The 18,406-nt window shown below is 51.6% G+C and overlaps 5 protein-coding genes across 5 annotated transcripts; all 5 read left to right on the plus strand.

Moving 5' to 3' along the window:
- Window positions 1-1,893: 1,893 nt before the first annotated feature.
- Triagg1_5670 (uncharacterized protein) lies at window positions 1,894-2,193 on the plus strand (the record flags this gene model as incomplete). The annotated part of the gene is made up of 1 exon (XM_062900210.1): window positions 1,894-2,193. The coding sequence occupies one exon, from the start codon at window positions 1,894-1,896 to the stop codon at window positions 2,191-2,193; it is 300 nt and encodes a 99-aa protein (XP_062755470.1).
- Window positions 2,194-5,888: 3,695 nt separating this feature from the next.
- Triagg1_5671 (uncharacterized protein) lies at window positions 5,889-7,390 on the plus strand (the record flags this gene model as incomplete). Its single annotated transcript, XM_062900211.1, has 4 exons — window positions 5,889-6,169; window positions 6,221-6,777; window positions 6,971-7,255; window positions 7,299-7,390. The coding sequence occupies 4 exons, from the start codon at window positions 5,889-5,891 to the stop codon at window positions 7,388-7,390; spliced, it is 1,215 nt and encodes a 404-aa protein (XP_062755471.1).
- Window positions 7,391-7,928: 538 nt separating this feature from the next.
- Triagg1_5672 (uncharacterized protein) lies at window positions 7,929-10,342 on the plus strand (the record flags this gene model as incomplete). Its single annotated transcript, XM_062900212.1, has 20 exons — window positions 7,929-8,077; window positions 8,131-8,186; window positions 8,243-8,258; window positions 8,318-8,430; window positions 8,483-8,539; window positions 8,587-8,601; window positions 8,653-8,782; window positions 8,837-8,878; window positions 8,928-8,933; window positions 9,011-9,058; window positions 9,114-9,194; window positions 9,249-9,266; window positions 9,331-9,374; window positions 9,473-9,499; window positions 9,561-9,695; window positions 9,747-9,823; window positions 9,885-9,898; window positions 9,967-10,010; window positions 10,069-10,165; window positions 10,219-10,342. 20 exons carry the CDS (start codon window positions 7,929-7,931, stop codon window positions 10,340-10,342), a joined length of 1,293 nt encoding a protein of 430 aa, XP_062755472.1.
- Window positions 10,343-11,972: 1,630 nt separating this feature from the next.
- On the plus strand, window positions 11,973-14,914 carry Triagg1_5673 (uncharacterized protein; the record flags this gene model as incomplete). The annotated part of the gene is made up of 2 exons (XM_062900213.1): window positions 11,973-12,663; window positions 12,759-14,914. 2 exons carry the CDS (start codon window positions 11,973-11,975, stop codon window positions 14,912-14,914), a joined length of 2,847 nt encoding a protein of 948 aa, XP_062755473.1.
- Window positions 14,915-16,669: 1,755 nt separating this feature from the next.
- On the plus strand, window positions 16,670-17,704 carry Triagg1_5674 (uncharacterized protein; the record flags this gene model as incomplete). The annotated part of the gene is made up of 1 exon (XM_062900214.1): window positions 16,670-17,704. The coding sequence occupies one exon, from the start codon at window positions 16,670-16,672 to the stop codon at window positions 17,702-17,704; it is 1,035 nt and encodes a 344-aa protein (XP_062755474.1).
- Window positions 17,705-18,406: the final 702 nt, after the last annotated feature.

The raw sequence follows: 18,406 nt of genomic DNA on the forward strand, positions 1-18,406 counted from the left end.
TTCAAAAGAAAAGGGGATTTTCCGATTTCGATTCGTGATGGAGGGTGGCCGCGTCTTGTGCTCGATTCGAGCCGTCACAGGATGCGAGTTGCGTAGATGCCACAGCTCGAGGGCGATTGGGCGGGTGACATGACAGTTTTCCTTTGAAAGCTTTCATTGTCAAGTTTCCCTTTTGCGCTCTCCGTTTTCGACTCAATCCGGGCTAATCAAAACGCCATTACAGTGTCAAGGACGGACTGTGTGGCTCACAAGTTTCGGAGCGGGTTATGGAAAGCCACCCCCAACTTTGTCAGTGTCAATCAAAAAGAGAAGCAGAGCAGATCCCCGGCCTTGTGGGAGACCGCCATTTCGGAGGGAACGCATCCCATACCGCCGTTTTGCTCTGTCGCCATTGCCCCATCCATCATCCCTGCGCCGCGCCGCAGTGGGAACGGCGAGATTCAAGGGAAGAATCAAGCTTGTTAAATTGGCGGTGCAGGCATTTCCCCTTCTCCCCGGCAAACAGCATCTGCAGCAGGGGCCATGGGTTCAATAACATGTATGTACCGCAAGGCGGTAAATTAACATGCGTGCTATTGAATCTTACAGCAACAACTCAGACACGCACACGCCTTTCGTTACGTGTCCCCGCAGCAAGGCTTCCGCAGCTGAAAAGAGGCGAACCAGCGCATCAGCTGCAAAGAGGGGGGGGAAAAGTCGTTGAATTGCGTGCCGCGTGGCAAAAAAAACGTACATGTAGATTGCTTTCAGGCTCCTCGAGTTGCGGTTTACAGAAGGTATAGCCGGGGCTCGGGCCTCGGGACCGGGTTGGGCACTGAAGGGAGACATGGAGGATGGGGGGAAAGAGGAATAAAAGGAATATCGTAAAGACAAAACGCCACCGTCCGAAAAGTCGGAGAGCCCAACTCCGTTTTCCTTCTTGTCCCCTTGCTGGCCGCACTCCTTCGTTGGGTCCGTGTCTCACCCCTCCCCCCCTTTATTTGGCAGCTGCGTTTTTTTCTTCTTTTTCTCTTTCAGTTTGTTGTCAAGATGCATGTAAGAGAGAATGCTTTCGTTGAGTTGTCCCGGTGTGAACAAAGAGAATCCGAAACGAGAGGCTGTGCGCGCATTCCCGGCGTCAACATGACCTCCCATCGGTCACTATTTTCGAACAAAGAGGCAAAACAAAAGAGGCCGCCTCAGCTCGATTTGGATTTCCCCCAGCACTGCACTGCAAAAACCTGATGAACCAGAAAACCTGCGTGGTAGCGCCGTAACTCGTAGCACAGCCGTGGGTCATCCTGACATGCTCGAAACATCATCGCCCCTTTCCGGATGGTCCCGGCCAGGACACACACACACACACACCCTCGTCCTTTTTTCTTACTGCGACACCCACCCCGGGCTAGGCAAGGGAGGGAGGCGAGGCTCTTCGGTGGGACGCAGCTAGTTTCTTGGCTCTGACTCGAGCGCCGGGGCCGAGGAGCGGCCATCGAGACCAAGTATAATGCTCCCTAATTCCCCCAGACTTTTGCATCTTGTACTGTTCTCCAGATTCACAAACATCGTCTATACCATCACGTCGAAAACAACATACTATAATCAGATACCACGACTCACAGCAGGATCAGGATCCTCTTTACGAACAACAACAAATAATCAACACCATCATCCACACATACCCTTATCTCACTCACACCTTGTGCTCCCACTCGCGGCCCGAATCACACAAAACACGAAACAAACTCTTACTGTCCACTTTGCGCGTCGACGCGAGGGAAATCAAAACCAGAACAAAACCCCACCCACCTATCCGAGACATTGATTCTCATCTCTCTCCCAACGACAACCGCCAACAAAAAAAAAATCCAACAAGCGCTGGTCGCGTCAAACCACACACACAAATATCCAGCCATGTCTCCCAAGCAGTCAGACTCATACTACCACCTACAAACCATGGAGCCTTCCGCCCACGAGCTTGACCTCAACGCCCAGGCGTGGATCCAGCCCATCATCATCGAGGACGAGGACCTCATGTTTGGCGGAAAGCCGCTGAGCGCCTGGTACGAGGAGGACCGCTCGCGGAGCACCAGCAGCAACAGCAGCGACGATGGCAACCAGAGCCCTTACGAGGAGGAGGAGCGTCGGGGACGAGAGCGCACGAGGAGACACTACCACGACGGCAAGGCGCTGAAGAAGACTCACCGAAAGTGAATCAACCGCTATACTCTCTCTTCACTCACTACACGACCTTGACTGTCCTTGGGTAATGTGGGATGGGAGTGCCTGCTTGATGCATGGCTTCCATCCTGCGTGTATGGCTTCTCTTTCACTAGATGCAAGCTATTACCCATCATCACCTCTCTACTCGACCTCGACATCCACATCACATCCATCCTCCTCATCTATATCACGACTACGCCGGCCTTTCTTTCATCATCACATACCCAGCTACAACAATTCATCGCTTTAGACCATCATCGACTGCGGGAAAGAGAAAAGAATCATCATTTTTTCCAAATCATTCGGCTACTTCATCATAACGGGTTTACACTGGCGTTTCATCATTTATATCTCCATCGTTTATTTTCCATCACCATGGAACTTCATTCACTGGGTTGCATCGGGACTAGCGCGGACTTGAACTTTCAATCTTCTTTCTTCCAACAAACAAATTCCAGGTTCAAATCCAATCGGGCTTTCACATGGTTTCGGCGACTGACTTCGCTGTTGGTTGTTTCTTATACCCCATGGGAAAAATATGGATGGTGTCTTTTTTTTATATTGTTTTTGTTTTATCACTACTTTTACGGGATTTATTGTAGAACAATATTCTTTTGGGTTACAACTTGTTTATTACGATGGAAAGGATAATGCGATATGGGGGAGGGAGAGGTCGTGGGAGCAGGGGATTATACCCAAAGTCTTGGAAACAACTGAATGGCAGGAATACCATAACAATAACAAATGCGAATAACAAATCTACAAAAATGACTCTGCAATGACATGTGCGTGACAAGCGACATTGAGTGTGTTGAATCATGGCTGCCTGTTGCGGTGCCATGTGGCTGGCCGATCGGACCGTAGTTTCGGGGATGAGCGCGCGCGTCCTTGCCGCCGATGATGGGAGGAAGAATTTGCGTTGTGGTTGTGAGAATGATTCATGCAAGTTTCTACCAAGATGCGATGCACGCGACATGAACGATAACGCTTCATCGAATACCCTGCCTATGTATGATGCGTATACATTATCTTTTTTACTTGAAGACGTAATACGCACGCGGGCGAAAAACAACTCGAGTCGCCTCATCCTTACGGCTGGCATTTCAGCTTCTTCAGCTCGTAAAGTTGCTGTGCCGCTTCAGCGCGTCTTCAGCCGTTCCCATCCTTACACCATGGATAATGTGCCACCTCTACTCCGTAAACTAAACTAAACCCCATCGCGACACCGGAACGGCGACCGAAAAGAAAAAAAAGACAAAATGAATGCCCGGCGAATAAAGAACACAAAAGACCTCCGAATAGGGGGAGGCAAAGAAAGCCCTTTCTCGGGAAAAGGACTCGGCTTTTTGAAAGAAAAGACAAAAGTAATCGCCGCTGGGGTAGAAGAAAGGGCAGAGGGCAAGCCAGACCGAGGAAAGAAAATTTCTCTTTTGTGGCTTTTTGTTTTTTTTTTGGGTTTGCTCGTTTCGTTTTGGAAACAAAGGGGTCCCGGTAATATGGTGAATGAGATGGTGGGAAAAACAAAAATCGAAAAGGTGTGAGTGGGTTGTACAGTACGTGGGCAAAAGCTGGCGTAAAGGAGGTGTGGATGGCTTCTCTTTTTCTTTGGTCCCTTTGACGACGGGTTTGTTCTCTTTTGGTAGCCCGTTTCTTTTGTGGCTTTTTGCAAGTTTACGAGACTAATTTCAGTTGTTACGTTGTGGATAAGCGTCTGTCCGGGGAAGAGGGTTTGGCTTTCATTCAATCTTGGTGATTAGATGGCCCGTATTGTTCGTGTTCACATCGTATCGCATCGTATCAAGCTGCTAATAATAGTGTTTATCCCGTATTCCCCTTGCCCCTAATAACAAATCAATATACATAGTTATCCAACTCTCTCAATTGTCTTTTCCATCTTTCGTGTTTCTTTTGCTCCGGCAGTTGAGACGCATCTCCCGCGGGTGCACACGTGTCGATGCAACCCCGTACTGCTGCTCTGCCCAAAGACCCCGTTGACAAGGTGCCTCGCATGAGTGCATGTACTGTAAGTAAATTCATGCACGCTGTAATCCAGCTGGCAATAAAGGGGGGCGGCCAGCCACATGCGTGGAACATTTGTATCTTCCAGAAGCAAGTTCTGTCTTTGTTCCATGCGGGCTCTCCAAGGGCATGGGCATGGGCATGGCATGGCTTCACGCCCTGTGTGCGTGGCAGCCCAAAAACGGGGGGATTCAGCTGACCCTTTTTCTTTCTTGGCCCTGCTCTGCTCTCAATGCGTTGCTGCGTGCGTTGGCAAAAGTGACGGGGATCGCTATGGGGGACTGTGGGTTTATTATTGGGGACTGCATCCTGTTTACGTGTGAGTGGTGATGGCGGTGAAGGGTGGACATTACAGGGCTTGCTGGCGGTGCAGGACAGGACAGTGCCGGGACTGTAGCCTCTCGGTCGGGTTGGGAGATTCCGGTTGGCCAACTGATGTGCTCTGTGACCGTATGGGAGACGGATTCTGCCGCATTGGACATGTAGCTTGATTGATGCTGGCGAGGGGGCCGTATCGAGTTGGACGTTTTGGTGTTCCGTTTCATTGCGGAAACGGTGTAGATGCTGACTACGAGAGCATTCCCAAAAAGGATGGACATTGCGCCTTCATTGCTAGAGTAAACGACTCCAACATCAATCGGTAATTCTTATATTTTATACGCCATCCGGTGTAGGAATTGCTTGATTGAAAATGTCATGCATAAAACACTTTTGTTCATCCACACCACAAGAGGCCAGATGCCGACATTTGCTTCTACAAAAGGCCCAATTCTTCATGAGATTACCCTACACTTTGGCCATTCTTTGTAAAATACGCCCAAAGCCTTGTCAAACTTGTCGTAACCGCTTACTCGTTGAGACTCCACCGCACAGCTTTGTGTTCATGACTTGGAGACGTTGTTTGGCTATCGGGTGTGTGTGTTTGTCTGCGCTCTACCTGAGTGATTCAAATATGTTCCGAGTATGGAGTAGTCCTTCATCATTGTCATCTACCACAAAGAAACCAAGACCGGTGGTTCAAGTACCGAGTCTTTCCGACGGCGGCTCGCGTGCCGCGTCTACCCCTTGAAGTCTTCCCAGTTCACGATGGTTTCATACAAAAACCTAGCTCAAGCGTGAAAAGTGCATGAAATATGCTGCTTATTCCCTGATTTCAAACCCGTCCCGCCAGACGTACGCCTGCGATGGGAAAAAAGCGTAACCCGGCGTGTCTCAATTGTCCCTAGCGGATGCATCAACACGGCTCGCGATATTGACAAGTTGGTAATTCCGGCGGTTTTGCAACTTTGTATACACAATATTCCGCGGCCAAATGTCCCCTTTCCCGCGCAAAGAGCAGAAAGACCACACCGTTTACTCAGCATTGTTGCATTGAGCACTGCTAAACGGGACCAAGCATCGTGGGCCTTGCAGGGGAAAAGGCAACAATCATATTTCCCGAATAGTATCATGTCTCCTTCGGCGGCCCGTAGCAGAAAGAGCCAATGGGAACCAAACATGGCTCCGGATATAGATGTCAAACTTGAGGGCATCATGTATATATAAAAGGATCATGAGTGTTCAACGAAATATAATTTCTACCCAGGACAGAAACATTAGCTGGTTAGGAACACGGCTATTCCCTTGGCACACTCAGCAGCACTCGAGCATCTTTGCAGCATTTCAAGATGAAGACTTGTCTTCTTCTCGGCTCTCTCGGGCTGCTGTCCAAAGCAGCTGCGGCAAACACTCCCGTCGCAAAGCCCTTCACAGTCAATCTTTCTTCACGGGTGCCTCATATGCTTGATCTTATCCAGAGGACTGTTCTTCCTGCAGCAGAGCTCCCAGCCGCCAATGCAAACCTGAATATGAGCCAGACAACGGGAATCCCGCTTTCTACGCTCAAGAGCCTGCAGAAGGAATGGTTGACTAGCTTCAACTGGACAAAGGAACAAGAACAGATCAACACGTATGATCAAACCAGCAAAGATGGATTCACACGCTGACTCAAATTACACAGATACAACCACTTAACGGTCCAAATCGGAGCTCAAAATGTCCACTTCATCCATGAAAATTCCAAGGATCCCAACGCCATCCCCCTCATCCTGCTTCACGGCTGGCCCGGCTCGTTCCTGGAAATGACACACCTAGTCGACCAGCTCAAGAGCAACTCCAGCCAGCCATTCCACATCGTGGTGCCCTCCCTCCCCGGCTTCGGCTTCTCCTCGCCCGCGCCCAGCGGCTGGGAAATCTCCGACACGGTAACCTTGTTCAACACGCTCATGACGCAGGTGCTGGGATACAAGACGTATGCCGTGCACGGAACGGACTGGGGTAGCGGCGTGGCGTTTGACATGTATGATCAGTTCAACACGACGGTGAAAGCGGTGCACTTTGCGTTTCTGCCCTTCTTTTCGCAGACGCCGGAGCAGTTGGCGGCGCAGGGCATTGCGCTTGCGGCGGACGAGATTGAGCTGGAAGATAGGGCCATGGACTTTGAGAACTCGGGCACGGGATACTATATTGAGCAGACAACGACGGCATGTCACCTGTCATTTCCCTCTCTCCGTCATGGTAAGATGAAAGGCTGACAATGTGTTTCTAGGTGAACACGGTTGGCCTTGCTTTGTACGACAACCCCGTTGGACAGCTGGCATGGCTTGCTGAAAAGTTCATCATCTGTAAGTACACCTCATCGAAGGGTCATGCTCCTCGCCCCCCCAGTCGTTGGTATGATAGACTCGAGCAATGATGCCAACAACTGCAGCAGGGTCCGACCCACGACGAGGCACCGGCCCGTCCTTGATGACGGACAATGAGCTTCTCAGGCATGTGTCTCTGTACTACCTGACGCAGACGTTCGACTCGGCCGCCTTTGTTTACGCCCAGAATCCCGACGGCTTCTCGCACACGTACCGAACCGCCAGGAGCGAGCAGCCTCTGCTGTACACCAACTTTCGGTACAACATTCTGTTTTACCCGGAGAAGCTGGTGGCGACGATTGGCAACCTGGTCTACTACAACAGTGAGTCCAACTACCCGGAGACAGACGGTGCGATAGAATGTGATGCTGATGGAACGAATCCCTGCTCTAGAAGTCGAGTTTGGCGGCCACTTCCCCGGCGTGGACAACCCGGCAGCGCTGGCCAGCGACATTCGACTCATTGGAAAATACTTTAAGCCGTAAATTCCGGGCTCTTCCCGGATCCCGGGTTGCATTCGGAGCTGACATTGAATCCCGCTTAGTGTCGGGGGTGCCTTTATTAGATTGCATATTTCGGAGTCCGTAGCAAAGGAACGGGCTTGATCCGGTGGGGGAGTGTCTGTCTTTCTTGATTGGATGGATAGATGTTATTAACATTAGATTGCACGTCTTGGTAATACCTAGTGGTCAATATTAAAGAAAGATATATGCTGGATGGAAGGTATACTTGTAAGCATGCTTTGGATGCTCCCGGTGCCGTTGTTCATCATCGTGTGAAACGGAAAATCGTAGTAACCCTCTTCTTGTCTCACCATTTAGTGCTGGATATTTCCATTGTCCATCGATATTCAATCTCCAATCTCTCCCATTCCCGCTATTCTTGTGCGACGTCCAAGTTTCTTTTCCAATTACTTTCACACTTCAGCACTTCAGCACACTAGATATTCTGCCACTCTGCTGAATTCTTGGCCTCGAAATCTATAACTGTTGACGAATCCCTCTCCCAACTAAATCATCCATCATGAGCATCGGAGCTGCAGCCAACGGCACTGCAGGCCTTGCTGTCCCAAGTCACAACGCCCACGCTGCAGCTACGGCTACGGCTACGGCTATAACATCGCCCTACCAACACATTGCCGACTTCATCTCTAATGTCGGCAAGTTCAAGATGTGCTTTTATATCCGATATCTACAGTGAAAGGCCTCTTGCTAATCTTGAATAGCATCGAATCAACACTAAGAGAGGGCGAGCAGTTTGCCAATGCTTTTTTCGATACTGGTACTTTTCAACCCTGCCTTTGCGTATTGTCCGTTTGTCTACTTACACGCGATCAGAGACTAAGATCAAGATGTACGGCTTTCTCTCCGTCTTTACTCTTCGATGTAATAAACAGCTAAAACAATGTATAGTGCCACCGCGCTGTCCGAGTTTGGTGTTGACTACATTGAGTTGACTTCACCATGCGCATCTCCCGCCAGCCGAGCCGACTGCGAAGCCATCTGCAAGCTCGGCCTCAAGGCACGTTATCTGCCACCTTCTACTCTCATGTGTGCTACTACTAACCTTTTTCACAGGCCAAGATCCTTACTCGTTAGTTGGACCAATTGCCACGTCCTCTGCTCTCTCAATCGGTTCTTTCATATTGACTGTGCTCATTTAGACACTCGATGCACCCTAGAGGATGCCAAGATCGGTACGTCGTGATCCACCAACAACAATCATTGGCAATACTTACTCTATATAGCTTGTGACTGCGGTGTCGACGGTGTCGACGTCGTCATTGGAACTTCCAGCTTCCTCCAAAAGCACTCACACGGCAAGGACATGGCCGCCATCACCAAGCAGGCCCTAGAGGTCGTCAACTACATCAAGAGGTAATTCAGCTTTGCTCTTGGTCACCTTGGCTTTCATGCTAATATTGTTTTCAGCCGAGGTGTCGAAGTCCGATTTTCCAGCGAAGATTCATTCAGGTGCGTTCTTCTTTCATCACCCAAGATATGATGGCTAACATTGGCTTAGGAGCGAGTAATCCCTAGTGACCTCACATAGACACGAGATTAACACAATGCAGGTGATCTCGTCGATCTTTTGAGTCTATACAGAGCCGTTGATAACGCCGGCGTCCACCGGGTGGGAATTGCAGACACTGTGTATGTGGCGTGCTTATCACAATTGGTTTATAAACGACTGCTGACATATTCACAGGGGCTGTGCCTCTCCGAGACAAGTCTATGATCTTGTTCGAACCCTTCGTGGAGTTGTCAAATGCGATATTGAGTGCCACTTGTAGGTCATGTCTGGGATTATCTTTGTTTGGAGATGTAGACTAACGTACAGCAGCCACGATGACACAAGCTGGTAAAGCAAACCTTTCACCCTCATAAAAGATTAAAAGTTATATGGATGCTGACATCACTCAAAGCGCCGTTGCCAACGCTTACTCTGCTCTCGAGGCCGGCGCTACTCGTAAGTTATTCTTGGTGATCGAACTCCCCACACCTATTGTTTGGAGAAGCTGATGGTTCTACCGGTTTTGCTGGTAATCTTTTGCTAACCTTTGCTAGACATCGATACCAGCGTTCTGGGTATTGGTAAGTACAACATCTTGGATCTATTCACTCGATATCTCGTTTACCCCAACCACGACTGCAGGTGAGAGAAACGGAATTGCTCCTCTCGGCGCTTTTCTTGCGAGAATGATTGTGGCCGCTCCCGAATACGTCAAGCGCAAGTACGACCTTCACCGTCTCAAGGACATTGAGAACATCGTTGCCGAGGCTGTTCACAGTGAGTCACTCTGTTGCTGCATTGGAGTCGATATGCTTACCACATGACTAGTCAACGTGCCCTTCAACAACCCGGTTACCGGCTTCTGTGCTTTTACTCATAAAGCGGGTATCCATAGCAAGGCTATTGTAAGTTTCGTATCTCGATAGGAGACTGGGCCTGCATACTGACCCAATTTCTGTTTTATAGCTGAACTCACCCTCGTAAGTTGCATCAATTCCGTGATGCAAGTCGGGTTCATCATTGCCTGTAGAAACTAATAAACACATAGGACATATGAGATCATCAACCCCGAGGATTTCGGCCTGAGCAGATGTGCGTTTTCACGATACTTCCAAGCATTTGCCAATATGTAGAGACTAATCACTCCCAGACGTCCACTTTGCCCATCGTTTGACTGGATGGAACTCAATCAAGAGCCGCGTCGAGCAGCTGGGACTTCACATGACCGATGCTCAAGTCAAGCTACTGTGAGTCGCTTCTTCTTTAACTCCTAGGAAGGCAAGTGCTGACTGCGATTCAGAACAACCAAGATCAAGGCCATGGCTGATGTACGTCCCCTCGCCATCGACGATGCGGACTCTATCATCAGAGCATTCCATCTTGATCTTCAAGAGAGGGACACTACCGAGGCCTGGAAGAATTAAGTGTTGGAATAATGGCCCTGGATATGACGAAGAATGCTTGCATTCGAAATTCGGCGTTGGATAAAAAGGTTTGGGGTGAATTTGACTTGTTTCCACTGGACTTGCAACGCTGCTCATTGTGCTGTCCGCTGCTTGCCATTAGTTGATTCACCAATCCCAGACCTAACTGAACTAGAAATGCTATTCTTAACTCTTAGCGGATCGAATATTTCCAAAGTCGCTTTGAGCGCTTTAGACGACCTTGTATTCTTTGCCTTGAGTCTGTGGTTGGTCCAGCCTTTTGCTTCTTGAATAAGCGTAATGCGGCCTTTGTAGCGGAGAAGTAATCATTGAGTCTTGAACCAGGGCCGGCGAATATGTAAACCCCGCCACTCCGAGAATAACTTCCACTCCTCGTGTCTTTTTTTGTCAACACAACACAAGGCTAAAGGATCTCTAATAATTTTTTTTGGGTATGAATCTCAAAACAAAAACAAAGCAACTAGAAAAAGAGGAGTCCTGAAACGCATGTGGTTTGTTTGTAGTTGTTGATGTTGGGAGTTGCGTTTAGTGCAGGGTGTCTGCGGTTACGATAAGCATGACAGATTTTGACTTCACCAGTTCAAATGGTGGATAGTTTGAATTCAACATCCGCAATCGTAAAAGGGGGTCAATCGCGCATGATATCGGAGAAGCAATTGCTTTGGTCTTGGTCCTGAGGGGCCTCGTATTGTGTAGGGCGTCTCTTGATTTAGACATCAATCTGCTTGCGCTTGAATACGCAACTTATACGCACTTACCCCAGTCTCCTCGGCAAGAAACAACTTTGCGCCTTGAGTCTCGCAAAAGTGACAGATGGGTTATTGATAAAAGTGAGCCATCGAGGCTAACCATTCATGCATCCAAGTCCAGCAAGTCCTTGCGAGCCCCAGAATTGGAACTATGCTGCTGCTATTCTACTTTGGTATATTCCGGCTATTCACCCACAACAGGGGGTAATGCGGTGAAGATCCCTTTTTCAGCATGAGCGTTCTGCACCATCACCTTTGCCTACCTTATAAAGCAACAGCCAATTGCTGAAATCACGCAAGCTTGGAAAAGCAAAAAGACCAAAAGACGAAGAGTCAGCAGGAAAAGAAGCTTAAAAATAGCATAGCACGAAAAGATAACGACCCCGGACTGCCGTCTGCCGGGGCGGAGACAAAAGTTCTCTACTGACGGACTTTGTCGTATCTGCCGATTGACATCGAATTGCGGAGATGCCTGCCCGTATGGTGTGCATTGTTGCAGGAATTGCGATGGGATACGAAGTTGTAGCCAGCCGGATAGCACGGGGCCTCGTATCTGAGGGGGAGAAAAAAAGGTCCTCGTATTTCCAATTCAACGATTGGACTTTTTCTCAAACGAGAAGATGCATTGTCATCAAATGCAATTTTGCCGACGATACCTCGATGATCGGTCGATGATCGGGGACATTTGGTAATTCCAGTGAGGGGGAGAAGTCGTGAGGTTGCGATATCCGCGGACTTTTGGGCCGTCCTTGTATATAAACGGCCATACATCACCTCAAATCTTGATCGAAGCAGGCCCTTTGTCCCAAAGACTCTTGAGGCGTCAACTCTCGAGTCTCTCTCTGTTTGGAGTAGAAGCAATGAAGCTCAATGCTGCCCTGGGCCTGTTGGCCCTTGTCGGCGGAGCATCGTCTTCGCTGACCATTACAACAAACACCAACAAGAACCCGCTGGTGTCGAACCAAAACACAACCGTGGTCCCCGACACGTTCATCGTCGAGCTGCAGCCAGACTTCCACCCGGACCTCCAGCCCAAAGAGCGGTTTGCAAAGACAGCGCCAGGGGCCAGGCCCGGATATCGCGTTCGCCAGCAGTACAACAGCACCGACTTCTTCTACGGCGTGTCGGTGTCGTTCAACACTCACGTCGACCTCGGCACGCTGCGTCAAAGCACCGGCGTCAAGAATGCCTGGAAGGTCGCCATCGTGCCTCGGCCGGAGCCGTATCACTTGCGGGGGGCCCCGAAAATCAGCAAGGGGACATCCTTGCCGAACCTCAGAGGCAGCGCCAAGGTCAACCAGCCGCTGGCCATGAGCAACGTGCAGAAGCTTCACGACCAGGGCATCAAGGGCAAAGGCGTGCAGCTGGCCATCATCGATACCGGAGTAGACTATCGCCATCCAGCACTGGGCGGCGGCTTCGGACGAGGACACAAGATTGCCCTGGGATACGACTTTGTGGGCGACGACTATGACGGCAGCAACACTCCTGTGCCGGATCCAGACCCCCTGGCAACATGCGTGGATGGTGGACACGGCACTCACACTGCCGGTAAGTCAATGGGTTGCATGTCATAACTGTAAATGAAGGGCGACGAACCGGGTCAGGGCGTTTGGGCAAGCTAACGAGATAACGTTGTTTTCTAGGCATCGTGGGCATGGAGGACCCTGATAATCTGGGCTTCGGCCTCGTCGGCGTCGCTCCCGAGGCAACCATTGCCGCCTACCGCGTCTTTGGCTGCGAGGGAAGCACCAGCAACGAGCTCATCATCTCGGCCATGCTCAGGGCTGCGCATGACGGGGCGGATGTTGTGTCGATATCGATCGGCGGGTACGATATATGGGAGGAGATCAACCCGTTTGACCAAGTCATCACTAGACTGGCCAACCACGGCGTGGCCGTTGTTGCTGCCATCGGGAACTTTGGAACTGCCGGAGTGTTCTCGACCGCTGCGCCGGGCATCTCCACCAACGCCTTGTCCGTGGGATCGATTGAGAACGAGGTCTATCCGACAGTTTATACGGCCCACGATGACAAGCACAAGGCTATCGACTATGTCTCTGTGTTTCCCGCAACTGGCCTGGGCCGTGTCGAGGTCTACCGGCTGGGAACCGGCCTGGATGTCCCAATCGACGCCAACGTCTCCAGCGGATGCTACGAGCCTGCTTGGGATGCTCTGGCCGCGGCCTCTGTTGACTGGAACAGCACCATCTTGTTGGTATCGTGGGTGAGCTGGTGCGGCACGGCCTGGGCGACGGCCGTGGACTTGGGGGCTCAAGCAATCCTGGTGTATCAGGCCGAGGAGCTGCTCATTGCCGTGGACGAGCCCGAGGATCCAACGACTCTTCTGTACTTGGACTACGGCAACTCACAGAAACTCGTCGATAACTTGTCTCAGCTGCCCGCTGGCCAGAAATACTACCTCACGTTTGACGGCAAGAAGCCCAGCTCGGCTACAGACCCGCTGGGGAGGACGCCGGACGAATTCTCCAGCTTTGGTCCGACGGTCGAAATGTCACTGGCTCCAAAGGTCTCGGCGCCGGGAGGAACAATCCTGGCTACATGGCCTCTGGAAGCCGGCGGATATGCTGTGCTGTCAGGGACTTCGATGGCCACCCCTTTTGCCGCAGCAAGTCTGGCATTGCTCAAGTCTCAACAGCCGCATCTATCCGTTGCGCAACTGTTTGCACGGCTCATGACCACTGCCGGCCCTGTCAACGAACCCAACTCCAAGCAGGTCGCTTCTACAGCTCGCCAGGGAGGAGGCCTCATCAACGTCTATGCGGCCGTCAGGGCGGATACAGTCATCAGTCCGTCTGAGCTCACCCTGCGCGACTCGGAAACGCCGGCGCCTCAGAAGATCACCATCACGAACCAGTCCAAGTCGAGGAAGAAGTACTCGCTCCAGCACAGCCCGGGGTCGTTCTATCGCGTCTACTATAATTATCTAACCGGCAACACAGACTACAATGGCGGCAGTGAGGTCATTGCCCTCGACGTCCCTGCGTCTGCCGACTTCTCGCAGTCATCCCTGACTCTTGGCCCGGGCCAGTCCGCCACGGTCACGGTCCAGATCAAGCCGCAGCACGATGACTGGCCGTGGTCCTTGCCCGTGTATGGCGGCTTCGTAAAGATCATCTCTGACGATGCAGCTTATTCGATCCCTTACATTGGCGTGCCTTACAACCGCACCGAGGTTGGCCCCATCATGCACAACGTGACGACGCAGCTGCCGTATGACTCTCCAGGCATCTTGAAGCTGCCGGCAAACGACCTCTTCCTGGCCGACGGCCAGATCCCAACACCCAACATTGACTCGTACAACTGGTCGACGGACCCGTCCAAGTCGCTCATCCCCGTCTTCCGGGTGGATGTGCTGCTGCCCTCGCGCTTCATCCGCTTCGACCTGGTGCCCGCCAACGTCTCCTTTGTGCCCTCCATCTACGGCTTCGACCCAGATGTCCACGTCGACTACAAGCCCCCTTCGCAGGCCATCCTACCCGGCTTCCTCGGCGTACCCACATATGGCCAGTTGTTCTCAATCACCGTCGACGATGCGCCTTCTGGTAGCCCCACGCTGTCGCAGCCCTTGATCAACCACTTCTTTGCTCAGGCCCTTCTGTTCCCTACGCTGACAAACGATGACAACGTGTCGTACAACATCTCGTCTGGGGATTACCGGCCGCTTCTCCGGGCGTTGCGATGGAACGGCGATGAGACTAACCCCGACGACTACGAATCCTGGCTGGGACCAGTGATTCGGGCGGACATACCGAGCGACGAGTTTCCAACCGACACGTAAAGGGGATTGATTTTGGCTTCTTCGGGATGTCTTTGCGCTCTTCGGGATTTGAAAAAATGAAAATAAAGAATAAAAAAGGAAAAGTAGCACAGGTAGTTCCATCCTTGGGTGAGTGGCGACGGCTTGCGGAGTGGGAATATGGATTCGGCTTTTTGCGGTACTCGGCGGGCATATTGCGGTTTCGGTTTCGGCTTCGTTGGCATGACTAAGAGCCATAGCGGTCGGCGAAGACTATTCCTGACAGAGGCATAATAGTCGTTGGATAGTCACACAACTTAACATGTCTGACCAACTCCGAGTTGTGGTCTCTCTTCCCTCGTAATCTCCGAACACCTAGACTGCGTGAAAACTGATAGACAGACGCGCTAAGGCTGCTAACCAAGTGTTAAGCTTTGTCGGTCTGTGCCCGACCCCTGTCAGACCGTTTGGCCTAGTCAGGCAAGTTGAAGAGAGAGAGAGGGTTCTTTTGTTGTTTAGTAATCGCCTTCAACCATCCTATCAAGGCAATAAGCCACCGTCATGCCATCCAGAGTGGTCCATTCGTACTACCTAGTATATTAAGGAGACCGCAAGGTTGAGCCGTATAGGGCTGGCCCTTTTGTGCCCAATGTAACGGAAGGGTTACTTTGAGTAGTTTAGTCTGATCGACGACCTCTCCCGCGCCATCTCCCGAAAGACAGGTTGCTTTCGCATCGCTAACTCAGACGAGTTGCTGCACATGAGTCGCCGGCCGCCGGCCAATTAACCGGGGTAAGAGAGACGTTTTGTGTCTGACTGGTCCAATTCAGGATCCAAGGTTCTGACTGAGTTGACGGTCTTATATTAGTCTCTATGCAAGTGCCAAGTACCACGACTCTTGGCTCATTGGAGGCAAAATTGTTGTCAGTTTTAGCGGGAGGATTTGTTTACAGGGATCTAGTCCCCAGAATACACGTACGACTATAGATGGAAAATACATGGCCACTGGAAGAACGCAGGGATCGGGTTGCCTTCCGCCCTCGTTGAGGGAGCGAGTTGAACAAGGATCCCACACCTCTCTGCTGTCTCAGTTGCAATCCTTTGTCAACTATGTACGCACAGCCCTACGCCTATACCATTCCAAATACCCAACAAGAAACCTTCTCAACACACAATCCACTCCAGGACCCCAGGCTTTGTGCCCTCCGATCGCCCAATCGACAGACAGATGGAGAGATTGTTCTGTGCGGATTTCCGCTCCACCAATTGTCGCGGCCGCCGCTAAAATCTGACACGCTGACAAAAGCAGCCATCTAAAAAGAGCCCCTGCTGCGCCCTACCAGGCTTGCCGACCCTGTTCAAGCGGAGCCTCATGGCGAAGATCATGTTGTTTGTTAGCTCAACTTTGGTTCGTATGGTGATAGTATGATCAACTACTGCTGTGAATTGCATCGTGCTTTGGCCAGCGGTATGGGCGATTCAACGCAAGACATTGCTTCAGACCGCGGAGACTAGGCATCTCCATGCAGAAGATTCGATATTGATTGTTTCTTATAGCCGTAGTCGTAATTTCCGTGTTCCAACTCCATCGGGCATAGGAGAGAGAGGGAGAGATGGACAAGGTTTGCAGTATTTGTATATATATGGCCCTCTTTGGTTGTCTCTGCTCGGAAAGACTTTTTGCTTTGATTAATCTCGCCGAGCATTCCCATCTCGATAGGCCCCGGAGCTGAGAGAACGTTCTGACATCTCGATACAACGTTGTCTCCTGAGTCTATCTTGGGGCATCCCGCAACTATGTTGCACCCCCCGCCGTACCTCAGAAAGCCTATACGAGGCGTTTTCCTCCTTGGTTTGCTTATTAGTTCACCATGCTGTTCAACCGCGATAGAGCTCGAGTCAGGCCTCCCACGAACGCTGACGCCCATCCGCCATGCCAACACTTCCACTCTGTCCATCGCTTACTACGACTCGGCACCGGGCGACTCGAGCGCGCCAGTGGCCATCTTGGCCCACGGCTTCCCTTACTCCATCGACACCTACGTCGACGTGGTGCCGAAGCTGAGGGCGCAGGGATATCGTTTGATTGTCCCGTATATGCGAGGCTACGGCACCACGACCTTCCTGTCTTCCACAACCCCCCGCAGCGCAGAGCAAGCCGCCCTGGGCAAGGACATTGTCGACCTGATGGACAGCCTGCACATCGACAAGGCGATATTCGCCGGCTACGACTGGGGCACGGTGGCCGTCAACGCGGCGGCAGCCCTGTGGCCGGGTAGATGCTCCGGCATGGTTGCTGCAAATTCATACCTGATCCAGAATCGCCAGACGGCGTGGGCCTTCGCGCCTCCCGCGTCCCTGGCTAACCGCTGGTACTTTTACGTCCTTCTCACACCGCAAGGATTCGGCGGCCTCGCCAATGACACGCGGGGATGGGCCGAGACGCTGTGGTCCAAGAACAGCCCGCGGTGGAACTGGACGCAAGCTGAGCTCGACGCTGCGGTTCCGGCGTTTCGCAACCCAGACTACGTCGAGATCGCGACCAACTTTTACCGCAACCGCCTGCTTTACGCGCCTGGAGACCCGGCCTACGCTCAGTTGGCCGACAGGCTAGACTCGCTGCCTCCCATCCACGCCCCCTCCGTGACGCTGGATCCAGACCAAGCGCCAGTCTTTCCTGCAACCGATGGATCGTCCACGGCCCAGCACTTTGCAGGGCCTCGGGTGCATCACGTCGTGCATGGGTGCGGCGAGAACATCCCCTTGCAGAGCCCCCAGGTTTTCGCAGACGCCGTCATCGAGGTGGCGGCCCTGGGGGAAGTCATGATGTAAAACTACATAGGCGACGTGTAAGGGGACTATCCGTATTCCCTTTTCAACTATACGTGTATAGATTATAATGGGGGTCTGCCAATGCTGCGATTACAAACTTGCTGCCAATAGCGGAAATGATCTTTCCAGGGGGGGGTATGATTTACAATGTATATAAACCAGTCTACGGTCCCCTCTTTTCCCCCTTCCCTCTTCTTTGCTCTTGTCAGCATGCAAATTCCTTTTGGGGAAAAGCAATTCTTACAACAAAGCAACCCATAGCTTAATATGTGGAGTCTCGCAAGTCCCACAGTCTAACAGGCGAAGAAGCGAAGAACACGCGCGGCTGTTGTCTTTGCTGGTAAGGCCAAACGTTGAATTCCTTTTTGATTTATCGAGTCCCAAAAACGAAGCCTTGGGAGCTAGTTTAGCAGAACAGACACACATAAGCTAGGCTTGTTCCAAAACGTGCATTTGTCATTGCCAGGGGGGGCGCGCTACAGGCCAAGCCCCCCAAAAGACCCAAGTCTTCTTAGATCCCGGCCGAGGTTCTTGTGCTAACCCGGAGCGTTTTACGAAAGGGAGGAACAGAGCCCATGCGGATCAGAAATCTGGGCGACATCTCGTTGTGGCAAACCCTCGCCCCCACAAGCCCTATCTTCTCCTCGGCTCCCTCTTAGGGCCGAAACGGCGAGACAGGGCTGAGAAGATGCAATCATTAAT

Source organism: Trichoderma aggressivum (assembly GCF_033847375.1).
Source record: "Trichoderma aggressivum f. europaeum strain CBS 100526 chromosome Unknown scaffold_020, whole genome shotgun sequence".
In the NCBI taxonomy this organism is placed as follows: domain Eukaryota; kingdom Fungi; phylum Ascomycota; class Sordariomycetes; order Hypocreales; family Hypocreaceae; genus Trichoderma; species Trichoderma aggressivum.